This window comes from Cibotium barometz, chromosome 25, assembly GCF_041138505.1.
Source record: "Cibotium barometz isolate CiBa-2024 chromosome 25, ASM4113850v1, whole genome shotgun sequence".
Taxonomy (NCBI): Eukaryota; Viridiplantae; Streptophyta; class Polypodiopsida; order Cyatheales; family Cibotiaceae; genus Cibotium; species Cibotium barometz.
In genome coordinates, this window is record NC_141070.1 from 55,176,482 (window position 1) to 55,204,043 (window position 27,562).

Genomic DNA, 27,562 nt, shown 5'->3' on the forward strand with positions numbered 1-27,562 from the left:
TAGAGGAACTTCACATCTGGAACCTGTCCTAGATGTAGAACAACAATTGAGGATGGCACACATGCCTTTTGGGAAACTGCCCTACTATATTAGGGGGCTTTGGGGTAGGATTGATAAATGGGTTTTATGTTGTATAGAGATAAAAGGGACTTAGAGGGACTTGCTGTTGGGGAGATTGACTGAAGCTGAAGTGGCTATTAATCTAGTGTTTTATCTTATTAGATATTGTTGCCCTTAGGAGATTTGGAACTTCGGGAACTAGGACTAATGTTTCAAAAAGAGTCAAATCAGGGACTAGATGTGATTGAGCTAATGTATAGATGTGTATATCAATGTTGGTATGTATATTATGTAAATAAAATGAATGATAGTTCTTTTGCTAAGATAGTTCAGGCCCTACAAGCTGGGATAGGCTAAGTTGCTTTTAGACTACTGAGATATTAGTACATATACTAACCTAACAAATTTTGACATGTTGCAGGGTTATACTAGTGTTAACCCATTCCTAGGGTTAATAAGAGTTACTACCATTATCTTATATCAAGGAGTCAAAGTAGATACACCAAAAGGTCATACATTCAAGATACGAAGCAATGGTGTCCAAATCTACAACTTGGACAAGCGCCCACAATGGTCTTATAGAATACTTATGGTGATTTGTGCTTTAAGAGTGTGTGGTAATAAGTTAGGATGAAGTCCCAAGTGATGTACTTCATGGATATATTATCAGAGTGATCATTGTAATAGCATTAGGTCTCTTATAAGCCTAAAGTGCCCGGTCGGCCACCACAGTTTAAGTGAGTGTTAACACTTATGGCCATGTATATAAGTGAATATCTCTCATAATACAAAAGACTCTCCCATTGTGCAAAAGAGTTTTGCTCTTACTAATCTCTCTCTTTCTAATGCATGCTAGTGAGTGTGTGTAAGTGAAGTGAGGTGAGAGGAGAGGAGCGACGAGTACACATAGTGCAACATTGTGGTGTGACAACGCTCACGGCGGCGGGTGACGCGGTGGAATTGCTTCTCAAGGAGTTATAGAGCTTGGAGACCTCAAGGGTTACGAGCTCGGCTATTGGAAAGATCCTCATGATAGTTGCGGTTCACCAGGTAATCTGTTGTTGGATGTGTTTTAAGAGGGGTTAGGGTGAACCATAACATTTTTAGCGCCGCTGCAGAGGAATCATCCCTTAGCTTTTTCCATTGTTTTCCTCTAATGTGCGCATTACCCATTGCCCATTGTCTTGATTAATGGTTTTCTATAAAAAAGGTTTTGATGGAGATTTGTGTGTGATTTGGTGAAAAATAGCTCTATTTTTTGTTTTATAAAGAATGCTTTTTTGTTTGATTTTTAGCTTAGATTGTTGTTTTTGTTGTTGTTAATTTAGTTTTTAATGTTCCTAGGGCTTGCACATAGAGTGTATTAGCCTTTGTTTGCTTCCATTACATCAAATAGTGCAATATAATGTAAATTTTAGATTTTTTTACTTTTTTTAGAGTTAAACATAGAACTAGAATCATTAATTTTTGTTTGATTTGTATGTTTTTTGTTTGAATTGTATGCATTAGAGTGCTAAAAGCATTAGGAGTAGCTTAATCCTTTAAAAAAATTTCTCAAAACATCAAAAAACTCTTAAAATCGACTAATTTTTCTTAATTGATTGGTTTTTGTCATTAAAGGTGATTAATCTAGTTCAAGAGGTAAAAATTTTAGAAAATGTATTTTTTGGGGTCAAAATTGATGATGTAAGAGGTCGAAATTAGTGTTTTTAAGTGTCTTGAGAGCATTTAAATGCATCAAAACACCTAATTACATCAATTGGATGAATTTCCCTCTCTTTTGCTTAATTTTGTAAAAAGACAAAGATTAAAATTAAGAGTTTAATTAATCTCCAATTATAGATTAATTTACACATTAGTTGATACACATAGCTTAGCAACTTCATGCTCTATCCAATGATATGCTCAATGGTGTAAATTAATTGGTGATTAGTGTTTAATTAGAGCTTTTGATTAGTCTAAAAAGAAAAAAAGATTAGTGGTGGTAGGATTAATCTTTGATTAATTACTAAGCATTTTTTTACATAACTCATTAAGGCTAATGAGCATTGAATGAAAAGATGACAATGAGTTGTCAAATTGTCCATTTTGGGGGTTATTTATGAAGAGTGTAAGGGGGTGTCATAAAAGTGTTACTTTTTTTATTCCCACTTGCCTTTTTCAGAAAATGCCCATATCTTCCCAATTTAAAATTAAAAAAAAGATTCGAATTTCCCTCTAAACTCCAAAAGAATAAAAAAGTAAATAAATAAAAATCCATGAACCACCTAGTTCACATTGTGAACCGTACTTGCTGGTTCACATCGTAAAATAGCCCCTACACCAAAAAAAATTTAAAAAATCAAAAAATCAGACGTTTCACGCATTAAGGTTTCACGCCTTAAAGTGCCTTAAGGTCTCACGCCAAAAAAAAATTAATCCATGGACCACCCAAATCGTGCCGTGAACCGTACCTGTTGTTTCACATCGTGAAACAGCCCCACACCAAAAAGTAAAAAATAATAAAAAACCCTGTGAACCACCCAGTTCACAACGTGAATAGTATCTGCTGTTTCACGTCGTGAAGTGGCTCCCGCGGCCAAAAATAAATAAATCCATAAACCAGCGTTGGGCTGAACAAGCATGCCAATCTCAGAGAGGCATACAAATAATATGACTCTAGATGAGCTAAACAATGCACTCCTAGATAAGATAAAGCTAAAAGAAGTGAAGGATACACCCACAAACCAACATTTATACCCTCGACAGGAGTTGGTGTGGTACTCAATATGTCGGCAAAATCATATGAGCCTTACGCAACAGATGCAAGTACCTAAAGTGTCTCAGTTTCCTTCTATGCGGTAACACTTAGCTTTACCTGCACCACCTTAGTAAGGGCTTGCACTAAGGGTAAATCTTTCAAGCATGCATAACTAGGCAAGGGGAATGTATAGAGTACTCGAAGTACCTATACCATGTCCTATTCTATCATCACAACCGCCAGCACCTCGCATCAAATGATCATTGAGGGGGTGCCAGAGGCAAGAGAATTATATACGAGAACCTCGACCAACTTTGGAGGAGATAGATAATAATTGGGAGGTAACCCCATAGTATCTGCAAATGCAAGGAATACACCAGTACCAATATTCCAAGCTGTAAACAGAAGGGTCAGGAGATTAATACCACAGCAAGGAGAGCCCCGTGTAATGCTACCATTGCCAAGGACCTCACTGTGGCTAAGTTTCCATATAGGATTAATGCAACAAACCCACAAACCACTCAAGTCAATACACACCCTAGGTTGAGTTATGTAAAGTGTGGAATTGACAATCTGATCAAGGACTATTCTTACAAGGGCACATGAGAGTCTTCAACAACATGAACCCAACCATAGGACTTCGGATGATTGGGATAAGATCTAGGGTGGTGACAACACCACTCAATGTCATAACTCGTAGGAAATAATTAAAGACCCCGGAAGTCAAGTGTTGGCCGTAGGCTAGCCAGTGCTGTGGGACGACAGAGCCATAGTACATGTTAGCACTGCCAATTGTTAGAGCCAGCCGAGTGTTAGCAAGCACACTTTATTACAAGAATGGTGCTTCCTTAGCAAGCACACTTTATTACAAGAATGGCGCTTCCTTAACACCCAATCGGTGCACCTTATCACTGGGGGAATCATGGTACCAAAGCGGATACTGCAAGCAAGTAGTATAAAAGGATGGACCCCGAACTTTACAAGGCTATCTGATTGTACCATATTTAAGCAAAGGAAGTATCAGGTAGCACAAGGTTCTCACACACTAGGAGAGGTGGGTTCTTGAGCAAGCATAGAAGTGGATAAGTAGCACCAACGTACGCGAAAATTTTGCTAGCATACAAGTCGTGTTCTAATTTTGGCTATGGTGGCGGAAGATGATCAAGACACAGTGCAGCTGCAAGCTACAGAGATACCTTCGAGAAGAAGGAGACCTGAAGAGCGAGTCCCCTAGCTGCAGCATAGCAACATTTGAGGTGGTTGGTGTGTAACAAAGGAAGCGGTGCAATTAAGACTTGGCACCCAACAGAGAGATTTTCAGTAGCACATTCAAGAGGCGTAGTTTTTCAAAATTTATTTTTGATATGGTTTTTTTTATTTTTTAAAAAACCTTAGAATTAAGGGTCCATTTACACACACACTCTAAGGTTGTTCAAGTTGTAATTTTCTTTAAAGATGTTGACACACACTTGGGTTCGCTGCCCGCCTTTGGCCAAAAGGCATTGTATTTGTTTCACCCATGTATATGAGGGCATTTGTGTCCGAGCCTACGTGCTCAAAAGGAGGATTTGTTTTGTAATCACCCATGGTATGAGGGTCGCCCTACCCGAGCTCACCTAGAAGCTGGAAATGGTTGTTGTCGTGATGTGTGCATGAGCAATGCACATGTGAGGTGCATGCGCATGGGTTGGTTCCCACCCGAACTTCTATGTTCAAATCAGACTCAGTGGTTCCGCTGTGTGAGCGAGTCGGCTCAAAGAGGACTTGGTGTCTAAGATGGTAGACACGCACACACATGTTTGGTTGATGGACACTCCTATGTATCATTGAGGGGGAGTTTTGAGAGGTAGCGATTGCATTTGTGCAATGCTACATTGATATGGGTGATGGATGATGGGTGAGTTGTGGAACACCTCGATTAAGAGGGGGTATTGAGAGATGTAATCATGGTATTGTGTGTGTATGTGGGAAAGCACCCTAGAGGTGCAAGATATTGTGGTGAGGAATGCCACGTAATATTGAATGGTGTGTGAGTGTTGACCAAAAGAGTGGAAAAGGGAGTGCCACATGGATGATGATGTGTAAAGTGGGATAAGGCTAGAGGGCCTATATCATTGTATGGTTCATTGTGATATGTAACAGAATAGAACTTGTGTTGAGTGTACAATCTCTCTCTCTCTCTCTCTTATGGAGTTCTTAGCGTGGTTTAATCCACCTTAACTTTATGCTTAATCATTATCTATCACCATGATCAATCTCATTTTTAGATTGTTAACAGGGCAGTGGGATCTCACAGCTAGTATCAGAGCGCTGTTGTAAACTTATGAAATAGCAGCAGAAATTGCTTAAATTTTTAAAGTAAATCTGGGGAAAAAATGTTTTCACTTGCTAAGATTAAGTTTGAAATGAATTCATAAATTGAAAAATCATAAATTGAATTGGATTTTTAGATGGATACCCCAAATCTGTCTAGCATTCCTGGACTTTCCCAGAGTCAGGATATGATCGCCTTTGCCTTCGATCAACTCATCAACTCTGCTACATTCCTAGACTTTCCCAAAGTCAAGATATGATCGCCTTTGCCTTCGATCATCTCATCAACTCTGCTACAACCCGAGAAAGCAGAGTGAGGCTCCAAATCTGTCTAACATTCTTGGACTTTCCTAGAGTCAAGATATGTTTGCCTTTGCCTTCGATCATCTCATCAACTCTGCTACAACCTGAGACAGCAGAGTGACATTGTAGTTGTTCATAGCATGACACCTGAAAAAAAAGTTTACAAGCAGAAAACCAGATGTTTTCCACTTGAAAGTATTTGGTCGTATTACATATGTGCATGTTTTTGATGAAGTGAAAACCAAGTTAGATCCAAAGACAAAGAAATGCATCTTCATTGGATATGCAAAAAGTTTATAGATGTTATAACCCTACCACTCGTGAGATGCGAGGAAGAAGAGATGTAGCCTTTGATGAGATGAGTAGCTAGTATGCACTAGTGAAGGTATCTGAAGATGCAAATATAAGAAATACTGATGAAACATGCTATAAGTCTATTTAGTGCTATTGGATTAGAACACTAAGCTTTCTGCGATACATATGAGTTTTTGGAGGACCCCCCTATGTATAGGGGTATAGCGGGAAGTTTGATTTACATGACTAGGCGAGACTTGAGTTATGCTAATAGGCTTGCGAGTTAGTTTATGCAACCCCTAGGACGCTACACTTGGATGCGGCTAGACGAATTCTCAGGTACATAAAGTTCACTGTTGATTATGGAGTTCTCTATGATGCTAGTAGAGAGATTCAACTACATGGGTACATAGATGCTTATTGGGCTGGTGGTATCTCAGGAAGGAGATCTACTAGTGGACTTGTGTTCTCTTTTAGGATTATTGCAGTGAGTTGGAGCAGTAAGAAGCAGCCTATAGTTACCTTGTCTATTACAAAGGCAGAATATAGGGTTGCTGCCAATGGCACCTTGTGAAGTAGCTTGGTTTTAGAAGCTACTTGGTGATATGGGTGAGCCCTGGAACATGGCCATTGTTATTTACTGTGACAACATGAGTAGCATATAGCTGGCTAGTAACCCGATTTATCATGCTATTAGAGTAGAACACTAAGATTTCTATAGATAAAGATGGGTTTTTAGAGGACCCCACTATGTACAGGCGTATAGCGGGAAGTTTGATTTACATGACTATCACTAGGCCAGACTCGAGCTATGCTATTAGGCTTGTGAGTCACTTTATGCAACCCCTAAGAAGCTACACTTGGATGCAGCTAAACGGATTCTCAGGTACATAAAGTCTACTATTGATTATGGACTTCTCTATGAGGCTAGCAGAGAGATTCAACTACATGGGTACATAGATGCCGATTGGGTTGATAGTATCTCAGGCAAGAGATCTACTAGTGCAACCAAGTGTAGTGTATTAGTGTAAAGTCAAAGCATGAAGTGGAAGCATAAAGTACAAGGCTGTATTACCCATTTCCTGGAGTCAAGGTGTCCTAGAAGTCCTCCATCTACTAATAAGTATCGACAATATGTCATGACATAGTATCCGCAATCATGGCCATTTGGCTATTGAGGCGCATGGATGATATTTAAGGGCACCTCAAGAAATGGAAATTCTAAATCATGCCTCAATTGGGAATCAGTGTGCATGACTTTGCCAGACTCCACAATGCCCTTTGCAAGTACACCACCACACAGTCAAATTCATGTTCACACTATCTTTCCACAACGGAAAGAGTGTGGAAAGAGTGTCTTCTTGTTCTTAAAACTTTCTTATGCATATTTCTATAGCCTTAGGTGCACCGATGAAATTGAAAATTTATCAGTGGCATCTAGATCTAAAAAATCTGATGCAACTTGACATCCATCTACAATTAAACCAATACAATAGTCCTCCCTTATATTTAATAGCTTTTGGATATCTGTTAGTAGTACAAAACTCTTATTGTCCTTTAGTGGGAAGGATGGTAGGCATGGGAGAAGGATCTCTTTCTCTCAATCCTATATAGAAACATCCTTTTTCTTTAGAAGAATTAAACTTTCTTTAAAATCTGTAGCATCAAAATCCATGCTCATGATTTCTTCTTGCTCTTTATCCACAACCATGTCTACATCACACATTTCTTCTTGATTTTGAATGTCCCCTAGAAATTCTATAGATTGGACACTGGGACTATCAAGACTGCTCTTTTCAGCATCCTCAATTCTTGATTTTACATGTAGATAGAAAAGGAAAGTACATGATGTTGAAGAAGCTTGCATTTCCTACTGTGTAATCTGCAATGCTCTATAGTGACTTTCACATGTTCACGAAGTAGGTCATACTTTTTCTGCAATCTTCCGTTTTCTAAAAAGATGTCTGTCAACAACATGCTAAGATGATCAAACCTCATACCTTCAATAAGAATTGCACTATCATCTGTCAATGCAAAGAAAGCTTGCATTTCCTCTTCATAATTCTCCTTGAAATGATCAATCACTGAACTCACTTCAAATCTTACATTGAAAGATTCCCTATAGCAATCAAATAAACTTTTTGCACCTGCAAGCTATAGGAAGTCAAAAAGTCTCTCTGCTGGTGTTTCCTCTATCACAAGATCACCTTCATCACTTGAACCCATCTCTTTACAGTAAATAACCCTAGAAGGGTGTAGCTTACGAGCACACAATAGAAGCTAACCTTTCAGTAGCTAAGGATTGTACAACCAAGAAGAAATTGTGAGGTTTGGGGGAAGAAAGTGTAGGTAAGAAACACAACATGAAATAAGCAAATTGGTGGTATCGTGCTGTCTTTCTACGCGGGCAGCTAGGGGAAGGTGGGTTATCCAACAAAAAATTCTAAGGTTTGGAGCATAGAATGTAGGTTGGAAAGATAACACGAGATAGGCAATCCACTTTGGACAGATAGCTGGGGCAATCTTCTACTTCTGCTTCAAAAATCTCAAGGGGCTAGGGCAGCTCCTCAGGGGGCTAGGTTAGCTTAAGGGGCTGGGGCAGCTCAGCGGAATAGGGTAGCTCAAGGGGCAAAGGGAAAATCAATGGGGAAGGGAAGCTCATTGGCATAGGGCAGGCAGCTCAAGGGGTTTATCAGTGGCAAGGGAAAGACGGTTAGCTCGGGCAACTCGGAGGCAAAAAAAAAATTTATTAACAAGATATTTGTAGGCGCATGAGGCCACGTGGCAATGGTATGGACACCACGTGGCCACACCAGCCATTCACACGTGCGACTCGCACGTGTGAAATTGCTCACACGTTCGAACCCACATGTCGACATGTGGCACGTGTGTGGCTATCACACGTGTGCATTTACACTCGCATGTGTGGATGCACGTGTCGCCATACGTTTCTGTTGTCTGTACGCTATGTGGCATAGTCGACATGTTCTATAAATAGGCAGGGATTATTATATTTGTTTTTCAATACGTGCATATACATCAGCTGTCCTTCTTTACCCCAGCTCCTTTTGGTCTTCACCCACACCAGTTGTCCTTCTTTACCCTAGTTCCTTTTGGTCTTCACCCACACCAGTGGTCTTCAAATTAGCAAAAAAAAGCCAATTTTATTGATGTCCAGCTTAACTTGTCCTAGTGGAATAATAGCGCAATATCCACATACCAGAGTCATCGAAATTCAACATATGCGCCATTCTTCGAACACGTCAAAGGTATGATAATTCTAATCAAATTCTCAAGATTCAACTCTGAAAGCTATTGCAATAGGTAGGCAGCATCAAAATTGACACAATTTGCATCAAAATCAAGCCCTCTAGTTATAGCCTTGTTTCTGGCCTTCTTGTAGCTCACTAAGTGAAGGTAAAGTGTTAAATATGGCCTACATGTAGCTCATTTTGCATTAAAATCAAGCCCTCTAGGTATAACCTTGTTTCTGGCCTACTAAGTGAAGGTAAAGTGTCAAATATGGCCTACTTGTAGCCTACTAAGTGAAGGTAAAGTGTCAAATATGGCCTACTTGTAGCTAGCTCATTAAGTATCTCACCCCCAACACGGTAGGAAAGATGGCACAAGTAGGACGATCCGATGATGAAACACGTTATCGTATATCATGCCATCTTTCCATTAGCAGCATCTTTCCACTACTTTGCACGCAACGCCTTCTGCACATCAAGGACCAATCAAGGAACTAGGAGCAAAGTCACATGTTACTACCATGGTGGGAAAGTAGGCCATTTGGCTGAAGATTGTCTTCCCAAGAAGGAAGAAACCCTAAGAAAATCTTCTAAACCATTGTAATAGGCTATGTCTCTTACCCAATGTTGTAACTCAACCTCTAGTGTGTAATGTTTCAAATCTGGCCAACTTTGCAGGGGAGGGATAGGATTTGCACAACTAGCCACCAGTAGCTTATATATGAGTGAAATGCAATGTATACACCTTGACCCAAATTCGAACTGATTCCATAAAATGCTAATATCTTTTACATATAAACTCATAAGATTCTCACTTAAAACCTTAGATCTTCACATAATATAGAGCTTAACTTGATTTTTTGAGAAAATTTAAAGCTATTGGAGTCCAAGCCGACCAAGGAAGGCAAAGAGGCCAAGGCTTCTATGGACACTGACCCTCCAAAGTAGATAGTTTTTTTTGTTCTCATACATTGTAACCAACCAATTTGTATAGATACCATTGTAATAAATATATATATGAATTTGAACATTGAGTTTAGTTTCTCATTTTACATTGGTTATCTTGTCTTAATAATGTTGAATAACTATTTTACAAAATGAATCGACAAGGCAAGATAGATGGGTGCAAAATTATATTGTATTAAGAAAACTTCAGGATTACAAGGAGCAAACATTTCATGCAAATAAAAGTATTTTTGGACCTTCTTCCCACCATAATACCATCTACCTTAAATTTGTAGTATGATCGTATGGCATACGCACATCCCTCAATGTCTTCGCACATACAAAATGGACATTGAGGGATGTGTGTATGTCTTTGCCTTCCTTGGTCGGCTTGGACTCCAATTTCTTGTATGTTTTCTTTGACTTGGCATCTTTTTCCTTGGATTGTTTCTGTTTTCGAGAACCCTTTCCCTTCTCCACGTTTGTAGTTTTCTTCTTCCCGATGGAGACATCATAGGTCCTTTCTTTTTCGATGGCGTCTTTGCCATCATAGGTGGGATTGATGGTGGTGGTGGTGGTGAATCTAGATTTATAGGAAGATTCACATGATTGTCAAGTATTAATATGATTTCCTTTCCTCGCACCCACCAAAGAGTTGTTGCAAGATCAGGGTGTCCAGTTTATGATGGACTAGGAAAATGCTTGGAGAGAAATTTTGGGGGGGCAAGGCACTTCAAATGAGATATCAAGCAACTAATAAAAAATACACATGCACTCAAATTAACCCAATATAACTTAGATTAATATAGATTAGTCTAATTAATTGAATTTAATTACAAATATGATGAAATAATTTAAAAATGATATTTCCATACTTAGAGCGATCCAATGTTTTTTCCATAGATACACCATTACAAGTACACTAGTCCCTATAGGATGATTTACATCAAAAATGTAATTTTTACTAAATAGATTATTAATATTAATAGGCCTTCTCATAGCTTGGAGAATTTTGAAAAAGAGATCATTAAAAATCCAACCATTGGATTTGTAATTTTGACTAACCACCACATTCTACTAATGTCTTACTATCTACCACTCTTTTGATCTACAAGATTGAGCATTTTAAGTGGTAGTTATTGTGGGTACAAAAAGTAGCATATATTATAACACTTTAAAGACCTTGAAATATTTAAAGAACATAGAGAGATAGCTTTAAATTTTCTCAAAAAATCAAGTGAAGCTCTATATTATGTGAAGATCTAAGGTTTTAAGTGAGAATCTTATATGAGTTTATATGTAAAAGATATTAGCATTTTATGGAATCAGTTCGAATTTGGGGTAGGGTGTATACATTGCATTTCACTCATATATAAGCTACTGGTGGCTGGTTGTGCAAATCCTATCCCTCCCCTGCAAAGTTGGCCAGATTTGAAACATTACACACTAGAGGTTGAGTTACAACATTGGGTAAGAGACATAGCCTATTACAATGGTTTAGAAGAATTTCTTAGGGTTTCTTCCTTCTTGGGAAGACAATCTTCAGCCAAATGGCCTACTTTCCCACCATGGTAGTAACATGTGACTTTGCTCCTAGTTCCTTGATTGGTCCTTGATGTGCAGAAGGCGTTGTGTGCAAAGTAGTGAAAAGATGCCGCTAATGGAAAGATGGCATGATATACGATAATGTGTTTCATCATCGGATCATCCTACTCGTGTCATCTTTCCTACCGTGTTGGTGAGATACTTAATGACCTTATTCAACAAGATGGTCAAAATGCTTCCCCAGCATTCTTGACATAAAACAGTCATTTAAAAATAGGTCATAAATACAGTTTCTAACGAACTCACATCTTTCCTCATTGTTCCACATCATTTCTCGTTATTCCACATTCTTCTACATCAATTCACATTGCTTATTCCATATCCAGTCATATGTATTTCCATTGTCTTCATCAATTCTCATCCAATCACATCATATTACATCTCATCACATCTATCCTCATCACAACATATCCACATCACATCTCATCCATTCATATCACATCACATCCATCTACATTCATTCAGATCCACATCATATCCACATATCATCACATCACGTTCACATCTATTTACATCACTTCACATCTATTCACATCTACCCAAGTCCACATCACATCACATCACATCTCATCTATCCACATCATATCTCATCCATTCATATCTAACCAGATCCACATTATATCTCATCCATTCATATCTAACCAGATCCACATCACATCACATCCATTCACATCACATTCACATCTCACCACATCCACTCACATCTCATCGCATCCATTCATATCCATCACATCCATTCATATCCATCACATCCATTCACATTCCACATTCATCACATCTCATCACATCCATCCTCATCTTATCATATCTCGTTCACATCCATCCACATCACATCACATTCATTCCATCCACATTACATTACATCCACATCTATCCATATCATGCCACATCCATTCACAGCTCATCACATTCATCCACATCCATTCATTCATTCACATGCACATTTATCACATTATATCTCATTCTCATCCATTTTCATCACATCACATCCTTTCACATATTATCACATCTCATCACATTCACATCCACATCCATTCACATCACATCACATCTCCTCACATTCACATCCACATCCATTTATACCACATCATATCTCCTCACATTCACATCCACATCCATTTACATCACATCACATCTCCTCACATTCACATCCACATCCATTTACACCACATCATATCTCCTCACATTCACATCCACATCCATTTACATCTCATCACATCCACTCACATCTCATCACATCACATTCACATCTCCTCTTATCACATTCACATCTCATCTAATCACATCCCATCACATTCATTTACATTCATTCAGATCCACATCATATCTTATCACATCCACTTTTAGTACTGTTTTCTACTTTCGATAATGATAGGACTTTTCTAAGTTTCTGACTTGGCCTAGTTAAAGGTACTTTTTTCTCGATCCCATTGAATCTACGTATCAGCGTGTTGTTGAAGGTTTAAAAAGGGAAAATAAACCTTATCAAAATTGAATAGTAAAAACTCAAAAAGAGCATTTAAGTATTGTATTTTCATTCCTTAAGCTTCATTATTAATGAGAATTAATTCTAAACTTCCATCCTCCCAGGGATTCCAGATTCTCTTGAATTATCCAAGTTTTCTCGATGGATATTTTCATATTCTTTCTCAAATTTCTCAAGTAAGATATATTCAATATTCTTCTTTTTGAGTAAAAGACTCATGGGATTTACAAAAATCAATTCTACCCAGATTTTCAATAAAATTAATAATACTCAAAATTTTACTTTTGATAAATACTCATAATTTGAATTATGTCAAAATTTTCTCTTTTACCATTTAATTATTTGGATCTCAAATATCATGGAAATTCCTCTTTTTGCATAAAAATAAATTTACCAAAAATTACTCTTTTCTCATAATCAATTAATTATGCATAATTATAAAAATTTATTTCTCATGAATATGATGAAAATCATTCTTTTTACATAGAATATCCAATCGTAGAATATGGTAGGAAGTACTCTTTTAGCATTATGCATAAAAATAAGATATTCATTATTTTCTAAAAATTTTGCCATAGCTTTGCTCTGCTATTATTGATAATTATTAATTTTTTTCTAAAATAATAAAAGCTTGTAATGAAAATATGATAGTAGTTTCTCTTTTATGCTTAAAATCAAACTATGAATTTAAATCATAATTTTAACCATAATATTAAATATAACTATGATTATTTCACACTAGATTGATCTAATTTCAACATTCCTTTTTTTCCAATTTGTTAGAATAATCCATTTCTCATTTAGAACGAATTAGAGTAGTTTTTAACTACTCATAAATAATCTAAAAGAATTTACCATTATTTTAATAGCACAAAATCATGAAAATATCATTTTCTTAATCTCTAGCTTATCAAGCCTAGAGTTTAGCTTTGAATTAAGAGACTATCATTGAGAAGCATCGTTTTTCAAGGGATTTAGCCATAAAGATGGCTATTCTTTTAGAGGGACAGAGAGAGAGAGAGATTTACTTAAAGAAAGCATTATAAATAAGCATAAAGATTAACTTCCTCTTAATTAAATATTAAGACTTTAAGAAAAAACTTAATTTGAATTAAAACAATCATTTAGAAAGATTCTCAAGCTTGAGAGGGGTTGAGAAGAAGAAAGTTATTGAGAAAATTAGGAAAAACCATAAAATTTGATTCTACGTCCAAGTTTGGCTTGATTCTCTGATTGCAGTGAAGCCCCTGACCAATCAATTGGTCCACCAAGAGGAGAAGAGAAACTCCAAGAGTTGTTGTAGAGAGAGAGAGAGCTCCAAGCTCCCAAGAGAGAGAAAAAATTAAAGGATAATAGAAAATATGATTATTTTAATATAATACGTCTCTCTAGGCCAAAACAGGATAAAACAAGATCTTTCTTCTATTTCAGAGAGGGGGATAATTACAAGAACAGAAGGGGAGGTTCTTATACCTTTACACCTCAAAAGTTGGAGGGAGAAATCTTACATCTCTCTCTCTCTCTCTCTCTCTCTCTCTCTCCATATATATATATGTATATATGTATATACATGTATACATACATACATATATATATATATATATATATATATATATACATGTATATACATGTATATGTATATACATATACATATATATATATATACATGTATATACATATATATATATATATATATATATATATATATACATGTATATATATATATATACATACGTATATATATATGTATATACATGTATATGTATATACATATACATATATATATATATACATGTATATACATACATATATATATATATATATATATATATATATACGTATATATATATGTATATACATGTATATATATATATATATGTGTATATACATACATTATGTGTGTGTGTGTGTATGTATGTACATACATACATTACATACATATACATACATATATACATACATATGTATGTATGTATATATATGTATATGTATGTATGTATGTACACACACACACACACACACACACACACATATATATCTTTGAAGTGCACACAAGCATGCCACATCAGTTAGCTTTAAGATTATACTACTAAGACATCCAATGGCTCTTCATAGCCCTTAAAAGAAGTAACCATAGCTACACTTACAAACTCTCACTTCTCTTCACATCTGCACCGATCCCATCAAGCTCTTAGTTTTGAATCCTCTCTCTTTTTCAAGCTAAGTTTACTTGCCTAATGCCTATCTAAGTTAAAGGCCGCTTCTTTTGATGTATAAAAATTAGTCCACTCCTCGCTTACATCTTGGATGGGTTGCCAACTAAACATGTATGTAGTATTGGTTTGTTAAGTCCAAGAAATGCTTATTATCTTGTTTTAAAAACAAATGTAAGCCTAAACAATGCGTTACAATTGATTAGTAAGATGGGGTAATTAATTTGTAAGGGGGTACCTTGGTCAAGTTTTCGTACTTACAAAGGAAGCCACCCTCCGTGCAAAATTAACATGAGATTATAATCTTCAATTTCACAACTCCATTTGTCTAGACTCACGTGTTCCAAATATATACGCTTTGTTTTCGCTTTTGCTGCTGGAGCACGTTTTTTTTAAAGCACATGGCCAGCTAGGTTTTCGATTCTTTCTTTAATTTTTAGATACACACATTTGATACCCTTGTGCCTTCAGATTATGATTGCGTAAAGGAGTTCAAAATTGGAGATGAAATAGCTGATTTATTGGTTGCTCATTGTTGTAAGATCAGTACGAAAATTGTTATCGAAGCAAAATGTTGAAACATTTAATCATTAGATTTGTATACACAGTGAAATCGTGAAAATGTGGCACCAATATGCACCCGAATCGTTTTTTGGTGATTAATTAATTAGTTGGTGTGTACAAACCTTGGGTTCAACACACCAAAATTTTGTTATGTTTATTACGGTTTTTTGTAAGGTAAACAATGGAAATGGTGTTGGGTCCACATGCTTTCTATTTTTGCTTTCTTTCTATCTATGTTAGCCTCCATTACTTTCTATTCTTAAAGGTTGATGTCCTCCATATTCTTTCTTCTTTTGGGCTCACTATTTTCTTTAAAAAGGCAAGAGGGCTCATTCTTTTTCACTGCAAGGGGAGAGGTAGGGAGAGAGGGACACCCTAAGGTATAGGGTGTGTATTAACCTTATAAGTCTAAGGTTTGAGTGAATATGCACCAGCTTTAAAAAAAATTTAATAAGTTTGAGTGAATATATGCACCACCTAAAAAGTAAATGTGGCCCCATTTACATCGACAAGAATATGATAGCATTTACCAGCATCAATTGTTATATATGCTGTAAAGTAATGAAAAAGAGAGACAAGGTCATGGTCATATACACCTACTAATATAATGACTCGTGAATCAGCATGGCATTGGCATGCGACAAAAGAGGCCGCGTATCAAAAGGCGGATTGAAACGTTCAACGTGGGTGGGGTTAGCATTATTGGTTGAGGCATTTGAGCCCACGCGTCATAATAACCATGACTCAATCTCCAAACTATCAGAGAGAGAACATTTGAAGCTCTTTCGTCGGCTGCTTAAGCGAGAATTTTCAAAAGTTAGTATTTTGAAAATGAAAGGCTCTTTTGAGCGCGGAGTATATATACATGGAAAATGTCACACTCATGTCGGCCGGGGGCTTCGTTCGGGTTGTCGGGTTCTCAGCTATTGTTTGGGGGGGGAGAGAGGGGGGGGTACTTCCAACGCTGCGTCATAAAGTTAGAAACTCGCGAGGACTCGTTGCAGCAGAAGAAGCTGCACTTGCCGTAGTGCACTGCTTCTTGCTGCTTCTAGTTGGACTAGGAGGCCTGCTGCTGCTGCTTTCAGGCTCTCCGGCTCCCTTCTCTTCTGCGCTGACCTGCTGCACTTGGACCCTGCTCTCACAATTAAGAAAGAGCGCGAGTGATCATGAGAGCAGTGCGCACCCAAGTGGGTAAAATATAGTATACACTCATGATGATCTCTAAACAAAAGCCTCTCGGTCAAGGCCGTCGCGGGAATTAAGTAAGGACAAAAATATACCTGTCTTTCCTCTTCTCCAAGAAGCGTGCTAAAGATGCTTTCCTTGCATGCGGAAGCTCTGCGATACAATATGAGCGTAAAAATCAAAATCAAAGATCACCACCACCAGAGATGGGGAAAAAGTAATCGATGGGGATAGCGGCCTGTACCTATCCCAGCATGCGGTCGCTTGTTGGCTGCCCCCTGTGGTTTGGCCTCCAGCGGCGTTGGGGTCATGGCAGGCGACGGAGGAGGGGTGGCTACGGCTGGCGATGATGCTGCGGGCGAGCTGAAGCCTCTCGAAGCCATATTGTTGACTATGGTGATGTTGGGGCTGGGCGGAGCAGGTGGTACGCCGGCACGAACAGGTGAGGGAGCCGTCTCTTTCTCCACAGGAGGAGTGGGGCTCCTAAAGTTCGAGGACCATGAATTCCCAGCCAAAAGCATGATGGCATGCGCCTAAGTTGTAAAAAAAACCACACTCAGAATCTTATCCTTGTGTTTGACATTGTAAACTGACTCCCAAACACACACGGGCGCGCGCGCGCTCACCTTATCCGCAGGCACATCGTCATAGACGTTCACATTTCCAGAATAGAAGATTGTCAGCTGGGCCGTGGATTGCCTGCTTGAAGGATTTGGTCTGCACATGACCAGATCCACCCATAATGGAACCGATGATCAGTCACCAAGGTTATCAACATACACCATAGACAATGATCGCGCCAAGGTAGAGAATACCTGGTAGATGATGCTGCTGGCAGAAAGCTCTGCTGCAACTGGCTGTTCATGGGGGGGGACCAGCTGCAGCTAGTGGGAAGGGAAGCTTGGGATGAGGTCTGGTTTGGGGCTGTTGGGGTAGAGATGGGAGAGCCAAAAGCTGTTTGGGCGGCCATGGCAGGAGCGTGCTCTTGCCCAGCTTGAGGTTTTCTAAAGGAGAGGTCAATCTGGAGGTCCGGGAGGCGCTTACGGAGGTCCGGCAGGGACTGATTTCTCATGCCTTGGAATCCTGTGAGAAGAAAGTCACATTTTAAACAGCATGAACATGATGGCTTTGCTCATAGAGATGAGATGAGTCTTTTAGCATGATAACCATGACATTGGACCACGTATCCATGGGGCAGCTGCAAAGAAGATCACATATGACCCTATAGGACAGCCACAAAGCCAAGCCGGAAGACCACGGATTATCCATAGGACAACAGCAAACGGAGAACCATTGCAGGTCTAATTACCTCCCATTTGCTGCCCTTGGCTCGACCTCCTGTCGTCCCCGCCTCTAGTAGTGGCAGCAGTAATTGAGGAGCCAGAGTTGTTGATCTGATCAAAGATGTGCTTAAGGGCCATGGATGCGGTTTCCCGGGCACGCAGAGACATGGCCACAGGGGGAGGAGGTTGAGGACTTATCATATTCACCATCCCCTTATCGTTGTTGTGTTGTTGCTGCAAGTACTGCACGTAGGAATCTATGTTGACCCCTAAACCAGATCTAGAATAACTATTAGCCGGCTCATCATCACCAGAGGCAGCAACAGGGGTTGGTGATTTCCCCATGAAACCAGAGCTACAAGTCTCCTTGGTAGCCATGCCTAATTTCTTCTGTTCTTGCAAAGAAAGAAAACTGCAAAAGCTGCTCTCTCTCTCTCTCTCTCTCTCTCACACACACACACGAGCGCATACACAAACAGACAAGGGAGAGAGGAGGGCGGGGGGACGCAAGGAGATACTAGGAAGGTGGTGTTCAAGGAAAGTGAAGAGACCGGTCCGTATGTGGTGTTTTGATGGCCCGTGTTTAAAAGAGGGTTTTGAGTGTCAGAGTGTGAATCGTGATTGGTTTTGTTTTTATCTTTCTCTCTCTACCCCTCTTTTTTCTGTCACGGTTGCAACTTGCGCGTTACCCCACGTTTGTTTTTCTAAGAAGTCTTAGTCGCTGCTGCCCGCAATAATCTGTCCTCTGGACTTTGAATCACGCCATAGTTTATGCACATGCTTGAAAGTGAAGTTGGCGCCAGTGTCACAAATAAATATTTTTTCTAACCAGTGAAAAAAAGGATGAATTTCAAGGTCAATTGGTTTTTATTGAAAAATTGCATAGATTAATCGGTTTTATAACTAAAAATTCAAAAAATTGAATCTTTAAATTCAAGGTTAGGCAAAAGTATAACCGGTTTTTCTCAATTTCAGTCATGAAAATTACACTAAAGGATGGTTTTTTTCTGACACTGGTTGGCGCCCCATGAGCCCTCTCTCCTCACCACACACGTGTCACGCAGAATCTAGATGAGGCTAGTGTCTTCAGTGTACACACAAAGTCTCGCATCTCGACTCTCGAGTGGCTCTCGCTACGCCGCTACGGCGGATGATTTGCTTTAAGATCTCTTTCTTTGAAATGAAGTTTTATTGCTGCTTCATATGCAATAGGTTAATCTCAAGTTACTAGCTCAGGCTTTTAGCACAGTGAGCAGTGTGAGCACATCTCTTTTGCGCTCCCTCCAGGCTCCCCCCCTTATCCCAATTTCTGTACGTGCTCCTCATTGCTAAAATGGCGCCCCGGCCCCACTCTGTCCATAGCCATAATCACCTCTTAGGAGCGTGCCCTCCTAAAACTCAAGACTCAAGAGCCCTTGACTAAAACAAATCCCCTTAGCAGCGTGTCCTCCTAGAACAAGAGCCGTTAACTTTTAGTTAAGGTCTTCAAACTCTCTCTGCGAGTCTCTAGACACACACACACTCTCTCTCTCTCTCTCTCTCTCTCTCTCTCTCTCTCTCTCTCTCACGTCTCTCCGTCGATTGGTCTCTCTAGATCAAAAAAGTCAACATAAAGCGACTTCGTCTCCGAGTGTGTGTAAAACAGGACATTCTCACTACTTTTCTGTCACCCACCGTGGCGTAGAAATGGCTAGTGGAATTGCCCTTGGGATGACATAAGTCTCTCCGTCGATTGGTCTCTCTAGATCAAAAAAGTCAACATAAAGCGACTCCGTCTCTGTCTCCATCTTTCTCTCTCTTCTGGAGTTTGGTGGCCCATGCGTGCCGTGGTGGAAAGATTTGGTAAAGATCATTGTCATGATTTAGGAATTCCCAAGCCAACAAATTCTCCCCGTTTTCCACAAGCTCTCTTCTTAAAATAATAAAAGTCCTGTGTACCCCCCCAAGTGCCCAACGCCAGTGACGAACCCTTTTCCAACTTTAAAAGCTAGAAGAATTCCTCTCTTTTTTATTTTTTTATTTTTTAAAAATCATTGCTTGCAGTCGCTCTTTTTGCGTGTCCTCTTCCTTGTCCCTACTCCCGACTGCCCACCCACTCCGAATTCAACAGCTACCTACCTACGTCTCTCCACTTCTCTCTAGACTCTTCTTATCATCTCTCCGCTCCTCTCTCCTCCTCCTTTTGCATAGATTATTATTTATTCATGAGTTAAAACCAAGACCACTTATTAAACCGGGGCGTGCTTATTAACAATTGCAACATTTGAACACGCTTTACGTGGTACAAAATTACTACAAACAGGTACTGGTCTTTATAGCGGACGATTAGCAACAAGAAGAGGAGAGTTTAAATGTTGTTGTTGCTTAGAAGTTAGAAGTTAATTATAATAATATGCGCTTGATGTGCCGACGGCGTCGTTTTCACGTATGGCCATGTGCTTAATTGAGGCAACATTTTTAAATAAAAGTAACCTCGATATCATCATTACATTTCATCATCGCACATTTCCTACTATATTGTATTATCTCGATCCCTATGAATTTGCGAGAACACAATGGCACATGACATTTTATTGTGCACGTGTAGAAAGGCATCAAGCGAAAGCATCAAACGTGAATTTGTAATGCTACATAGCTATAACCCTGTGCCGTCATGGCCCCTATCTTAAGTGGTCACAAGAGATTCACCCACACTCATTCCAATAATATATCACCTTAGACATCCTCTCTTTCTTTCTTTTTTAAAAGTTTGGCTAGAAGAACAACACACATACCCTACATGCCATCGCTTGTTGCAAGAGGGGGGCTTGAACCTATTACTACCTGGGCCTCGAACCCATGACCTCTCTTAGGTTAGACACCCTCTCTTAGGTTAAAGCACACTCCATTTATTTTTGTCGTGACCTCCATGAAATTTTGCTTACCTCAAGCTCCAACCATGAACAACTATAAGGACAATGGGCAAGCTGTCAACTAGTTCCTCCATATAGTAGAGCTCCTAGCAATTTGTCATGAAAATGGGCAAGTTGTCAACTAGTTCCTCCACATAGTAGAATTCCTAGTAACTGGCCACATCAATCACACAAAATTTCAAAGCCCTATAATAAAGCCTAACATGTTTTTAGATGACTTTGTAGATGCACTCCTTTTACCCCCCCAAAAAAATTTATTCACGTAAATCTACCATTTCACATTCCTCTTCCACATCTAGTATCAAAATCAAAGTTTTTGTTATATGTTGTCTTTTTCTTTTCATACACGTTCTCGATTGAAAAAGGAAGATCTTTCAAATCATGAAAGATATAGACTTCCAATAAAGAAAAATCACTAATGGGAACAGCAGTGGCACGCATGTATTTAGAACACCTTTTATGAATTTTTATTGTGATAGTTATAATCACGTAATGTTGAAATGTATGAGCACAAATTATGACATGAATTCCTTGAAGGAAAAACATCTCGATATTTGTCTCCTTAGTATCACAAGCTTGAATAAGAAATAAATAGATATTGATTCTAGTCACCAACTTGTATAAAAGATACATCCTTAAAATCTAGTCACTTTTATCTCGAGTTTATTTCAAGTAATATTTGGGACACCCAAAGTATAATAAGGGCTTGTGTTTTGCCATAGTGTAGCTAGTTACAATATTGCAAGTCACATCAAAAAGTGGGTTTGGTGATTGATGTATTGTTCGAGCTGAGTAATTTTGCCGAGCCAAAAAGCCATTCACCCTATCCATGAGGCCACCCTCTTAGTCTTGAGGCTCTCGACGATAAATCCTAAGAGGGTTTTCTCATGCGGGCATAGTTAATTATGTTGCAAGTATTAAGCTTTCCCATGATTCTTTTTACCTTTCCTTGCTTTGTATTAAGAAAAGTGGTGCCAAATCGTAGCACTAGGAGATTTCCACAAAATGAATAGACCGGAGGTCTTCTATCACCTTAATGTTTTGGGGTCTAGATGGCTAGACCAATTTGTGGAAACCTCTAGCTAAAAGTGCACATTGGCATGAACACAATTGGGATGGGTGACCTCCTAGGCCTTGGTCCCCCACCCAATTTCCAACACTTTTTTGTTGAAATGAGAAGGGCATTGTGTGACCAAGTTAACATGCAATTTTTCAATTATGCCAAAATTGGAGAAGTTTTCTTTTTGAAATGGCCAAGTCCTGGTTAATGTTGGGTACATAGTAAACTTTGAAATGGCCAAGTCTTTGTTAATGTTGGGTACATAGTAGACTTTGAAATGGCCAAGTCTTTGTTAATGCTGGGTACATAGTAGACTTTGCCTCTCTGAGAAAAGCCTATGACAACCAAGAAGTGACGTGATGCCCAGAATCATGATTTGACTACTTCTTTTTAAATTTAGCACAACATATAAGTCATGGCTTAATGAAGTGGTAGCTATATCATTCCAAAATACCATTTTTTAAGAGTGAGTGAGTGAGTGCAATAAATGGCAATTATCTAGAACATTGTTTCCAAAATACTATTTTTTAAGAGTGACTGAGTGCAATAAATGGTAATTGTTTAGAACATTGTCTCTAATTTTGCAAACACCTCCACTATTTTCTCTAATTTATCATTAATAACACATTTAAATTCATTAGAAAGTTTTCTTTTTATTACTAAGTATATATTCAAAGAGGTTCTAAGTTTTCTTACCGTTGTAGCATATATAAACCAACAAGAGAAATATTATTATGTTGGGATTTATCAAATTGCATCTATCCTAAATACTATGATCATGCATTTAATGAATTAGACCAAAAGATTTGTTTGAGTTCTTTGCATCATTGAAGATAAATGTTGGCTAACCAGGCCATTATTATAAATGTATATTACTTAAATTGAGAGATCTATTTTGAGTTGGTCTAGTCCATGACTACAACAAGTCATCAACAATAGCTTACAAATTTGCCAACTATCACCAACTATAGGCAACAACACCAATTTCAAGAGTTCATCTTCTTGATAATGATGTTTTACCTCGAGTAAGAGGACATCAATCATCAATCGAGTCTAAGATCACTAGGTAGCTTATGGTTTATCACTAGGGAGATTTAGTCCTAAGTTAGAAAGTAAGGCTAGAGTGGAAATATACTTGATTGGGTATGGACACTTGATCTCACAACACCTTTTGCCAAGAAATTGGGATTACTTTTAGGAGTCATGTGGTATGATTCTAGTAGGAATTAACTAGCAACTAGTAAAACACTACAATGAATAGTTGATGACACAACTCATTCACAAGACCCAACCGTAATGAATCCAAAATTACTAGCAAAACACTACAAAGAATAGATGATGACACAAGTCGTTCACAAGACCAACCGTAATGAATCCAAAATTACTATAGTAACTAGCAAAACACTACAAAGAATAGATGAAGACACAACTCATTCACAAGACCAACCATAATGAATCCAAAATTACAATTGTGTGCTTATCATTTCTTTGATGATTCACAAGTACGTTGTTGAGACCATAGACTTAATGGCTTGACACTAAAATATTGGCTTACAAACACCTTGACTCCACTTAAAGTGCTCGATGTTAGGAGAAATTTTGAATGATTACATGATTGCAGATATTTAAAAGCTTATGGTGTCTAGTAGTTATTGCTAATGAGAAACTTGGGCTATAAGAGTTTCTACAAACTTGACTTCTATGATATATTTAAATGCTACATGTAATTATGAATCTTTATTACAAAATGTGACTACTAATTCTCCCACTTTCACACCCTAACTTGTTGTTTGTCCATTCTCACCTTTGTCTCTCCATTCTATCGGTGCTTTTGTTCAATGACATCCTTGTCAATGTGGAACTTTAAAAAAACATCCACTTCAAAGAAGTTGATTTTCTTTCTTCTTGTAGGCACTCCACTTTCTTTTGCGCTTGTCTCTATCTTGGTTTGTTAGTTCCTTATTTTCACACACATCTTAAAGTGATTTTAACAAGGGTTCTTATAAATTATACTCAAGTTTCACCAAGGCTTATTTCTCCCCAAAAATACCTCATCATTTGGACTCATGTCTAGCAACACTATACGCATCACTCTGGTGGTTCTTATAGTGCCACTTATATCAGGTTGGGAAGTTTTTGAAAATTGTACCTACATGTCAAACTTTTAGGGGGCTTCTTTTTTTTTTTTGGTGTTGCCATCTTTTGAACATATTCTTATGTCTCTCCTAATCTTGCACTAAGCAAAGGTAAGACCCTATCTTAATCTCTTCCTTGTTTCAATTCTAGATGATCTTGCACTAAGCAAAGGTACGACCCTATCCTAATCTCTTCCTTGTTTCCATTCTAAATGATCTCCTTGTTCTTTCTCTTCTTTTTTGTTTACAAGTTATCAATGCAGCACCATGGGGATAAATACTCATTTGGGGATGCCTAAATCGGACCAAGTTCCATGCTAGTTAATTTGATATCATGGGCAAAAATGCATCAACAACATGGCAAAGTAGAGTAAAGACCAATAACACCAGTCAAATCCATCACTAGCATGACCAATAACACCAGTTAAATCCATCACTAGCATGGTAGGGAAAACACTAATAACACTAGTGAAGTCCATCACTAGCATGACAAAATATAATACCAATCTCTGCCCCTACTAGCACTAGCTACACACATCGGCCTATGTCACTTATCGTTTCCCTGCAAAACTTGTATAAGAAAGGTACACATTAATCCTTGAGTATGTGGTCAAGTTGACTTTGCATCCTAGGCTCCATTTCAGAGCCCCCCCAAATTTTTGTTTTTGTGGGGGGTGGGGAAGGGGAAGTAAAACTAGAGAAGCTCACCATATTTTCTTGGAAGCTCGCTACCATAAGCTCACCCAAATGATAACACTTTTTACTAGTTCGTCTCTAAGCTCAAAATGGTGATAAAATCAAACCAATGTTTTATCCTTCCTCTCATCATAACCTACTCTTTGTATGTTCTTAGTTCTTATACTATACCTTATTATCTCCTTCATAGTGTGCTCTCAAGCTCTTCAGAACTTGGTGCTTATATGTTCTTAGTTTTTATAACATAGCTTACTCTCAAGATCTCAAGCTCTTCATAACCTGGTGTTTGTATATTCTTAGTTTTTACACCATGCCTTATTCTCAAGCTCTTCACAACTTGGTGTTTGTATGTTCTTAGTTCTTACGCCATGCCTTACTCTCAAGCTTTTCATAGTAGTTGTCTGCTATACAAAAATGCTTCATAAGCATCCAAGAATAGGTCAAATTAGACTTTAAAAATCAATTAAAAGCAACTTATCCACTATTAGTGGAGTGCCTCGAAGTTCTTCACAAATTGGGGACGTGACCCTATGACTACCTTGACAAAGTTGGCCTCAAAGAGTTATGAAAGCAATAACCAGGAGGCTAGATCTCTCTCTTACCCCTAATTTCATAGACACCTGCCATGATAATGATAATATAAGAGAGGTTGAGATTCCATATGGTTCAAAAAGAAGAGCCACCCTTGCAATACCTTATCCCCAAAGAGAGGTTGGGATGCCATATGGTTCAAAAATAAGAGCTACCCTTGCGATAAATACCTTGTCCAAAGAGCCTTGAACCTTCTAGTTATCCCATAATACTCTCATAATATAGCAAGAAAGGTACCATGATAGATATTGGGCATCTCATAACCAAAGAGTACTATGGTGAAAGGTTTGAGGACATCCAAGTTCTAGATTTAGTGCCCTAAGCTAGAGTTCTCACATTCCTCACCCACCAAAAGGATAGAGACCAACACAATTGAGTGTTGCTCATAGTTCTAACCAAGCTAAATGAAGGCAGCCTAGCGAATTAGAGTGAGGCATCTACCCAGCAAAGGCTAGAAACCAACACAATTGAGTGTTGCTCATAGTTCTAGCCACCACTAAAAGGTTAGAGAGCCAAGCTACATGAAGGCAACCTGGAAAATTGGAGTGAGGCATTTACCATTGAACTTCTAGGCTCATGCAAGAACCTTACTACTACTAACGTCAAACTATGCTCACAATGCTGACAAAATCTCTATGTCACATAATAAGAAAAGAGTTGTCATCTACTTGAGTGAACAAATAGCTCCTTAACAACCTCTTCAACAAAAGAGAGCTCATTCTCCCCCCAAGAGAGATAAGACCTTCATGGACCTTATCTAAGGTAGTTCAAGGGAGGTCAATCAGTTCCCAACCACTTTTTGTCAGTGTCCGGTCAAGACCCGGCACTTATGTGGTTTTGGACCACCTACTCGGCTCTAGAAGAGCGGCGCGACTAATGCAACTGTGCCCAATGCAATTAGCCAATGCTAGGATGTTGAGCTACCTGTCTGCCTAAGCTCGAGGAGTTTATCACAACTACACATGAGTTAGTTCCCAGGTCTGTCATGAATCCAGACAAAACTACACTTAACACAAGAGTAAATGCAAAGTAGACAATGCTATGCAAAGTGAAATAGAAATAAAACAAAGACCAACCCATGTGTCATTTTTTAGTAATAGTTTGACCAGTATAGTACAATGCCTTAGCAAGAGCTCTACTCACATGAACTACTCACTCAACTCTCCCCTATCTTCCTATTTAGTATTGTTTCTCTCCTTCGGGTCCAAGTAGAACCACATGGTTCTTGAACCATCCTAGTGAAAACACGCTCTTTTCCCTACAATCTTAGTTGGGTAGACCAAGTCTTCCCTATCCTCTAATCCACCTTTTCCCCTTTACAACCATACGGGTACTACCCGTTCTTCAAGAAACTATTATATAATTGTTGTTATGAAATTTTTATATCTGAGTTGTCTTTGATTCCGGAGCCTCCATTCCAGATGCTTTATGGCTTGTTCTAGCCAGTTCCTCTTCTGTTTTGCAATGCCCCTGAGATGAATTTGATAGGGCAGTCCTAGGCATATCTTGGCTCACAAGCCCTTTTCCTGCTGTGCTCACCCAGGCGTGCCCTAACTTGTCCTCTCGTCAGCCCGTCGGAATTGAACATCTATGGGCCGTGCCTCCGGATACCTTGTCCTTGCCCTTTTCATTGTGTCCATAGCCATGCTTGTTATTAAATAGACATGGGGCTCTGTTTGCTCGAGGATGATGGCGTCATCTTTGAAGGTTATGTTCTCTGGCTCTTTTGGCCTTCTCCTCCCGTCCCTCAACTCCATTTCCACCCATAGAATGGTATACCTGTTGGTTCTGACTTTGGCACCCCCCGTCCTCTTTCTGCCAGGTGATTCCATTGGCAAGGGGCATTAGCAGTATCACTCTTCGAATGAGATGTTGCCTCATCACCCGGATCCGCGAGTCATATAAGTGCCCACTGCTTCCATGCAT

General features: G+C 38.7%; 1 protein-coding gene across 1 annotated transcript; it reads right to left on the reverse strand.

Annotated features, from left to right (window-relative positions):
* Positions 1 to 16,367: 16,367 nt before the first annotated feature.
* On the reverse strand, positions 16,368 to 18,862 carry LOC147624755 (uncharacterized). Its single transcript, XM_086819784.1, has 6 exons — positions 18,269 to 18,862; positions 17,775 to 18,042; positions 17,586 to 17,676; positions 17,204 to 17,492; positions 17,055 to 17,112; positions 16,368 to 16,906 (listed from the first exon to the last, which is right to left on the reverse strand). The coding sequence occupies exons 1-6, from the start codon at positions 18,618 to 18,620 to the stop codon at positions 16,744 to 16,746; spliced, it is 1,221 nt and encodes a 406-aa protein (XP_086675910.1). The 5' UTR covers positions 18,621 to 18,862; the 3' UTR covers positions 16,368 to 16,743.
* Positions 18,863 to 27,562: the final 8,700 nt, after the last annotated feature.

Excerpts from the sequence above, each read along its gene's own strand:
- LOC147624755 (XM_086819784.1), bottom strand. The coding sequence starts at position 18,620 with ATGGCTACCAAGGAGACTTGTAGCTCTGGTTTCATGGGGAAATCACCA. Across the intron at positions 17,677-17,774 it reads CCAGCAGCATCATCTACCAG|ACCAAATCCTTCAAGCAGGC; the intron begins GTATTCTCTACC and ends GGTCATGTGCAG. Across the intron at positions 17,493-17,585 it reads ACGATGTGCCTGCGGATAAG|GCGCATGCCATCATGCTTTT; the intron begins GTGAGCGCGCGC and ends TTTACAACTTAG.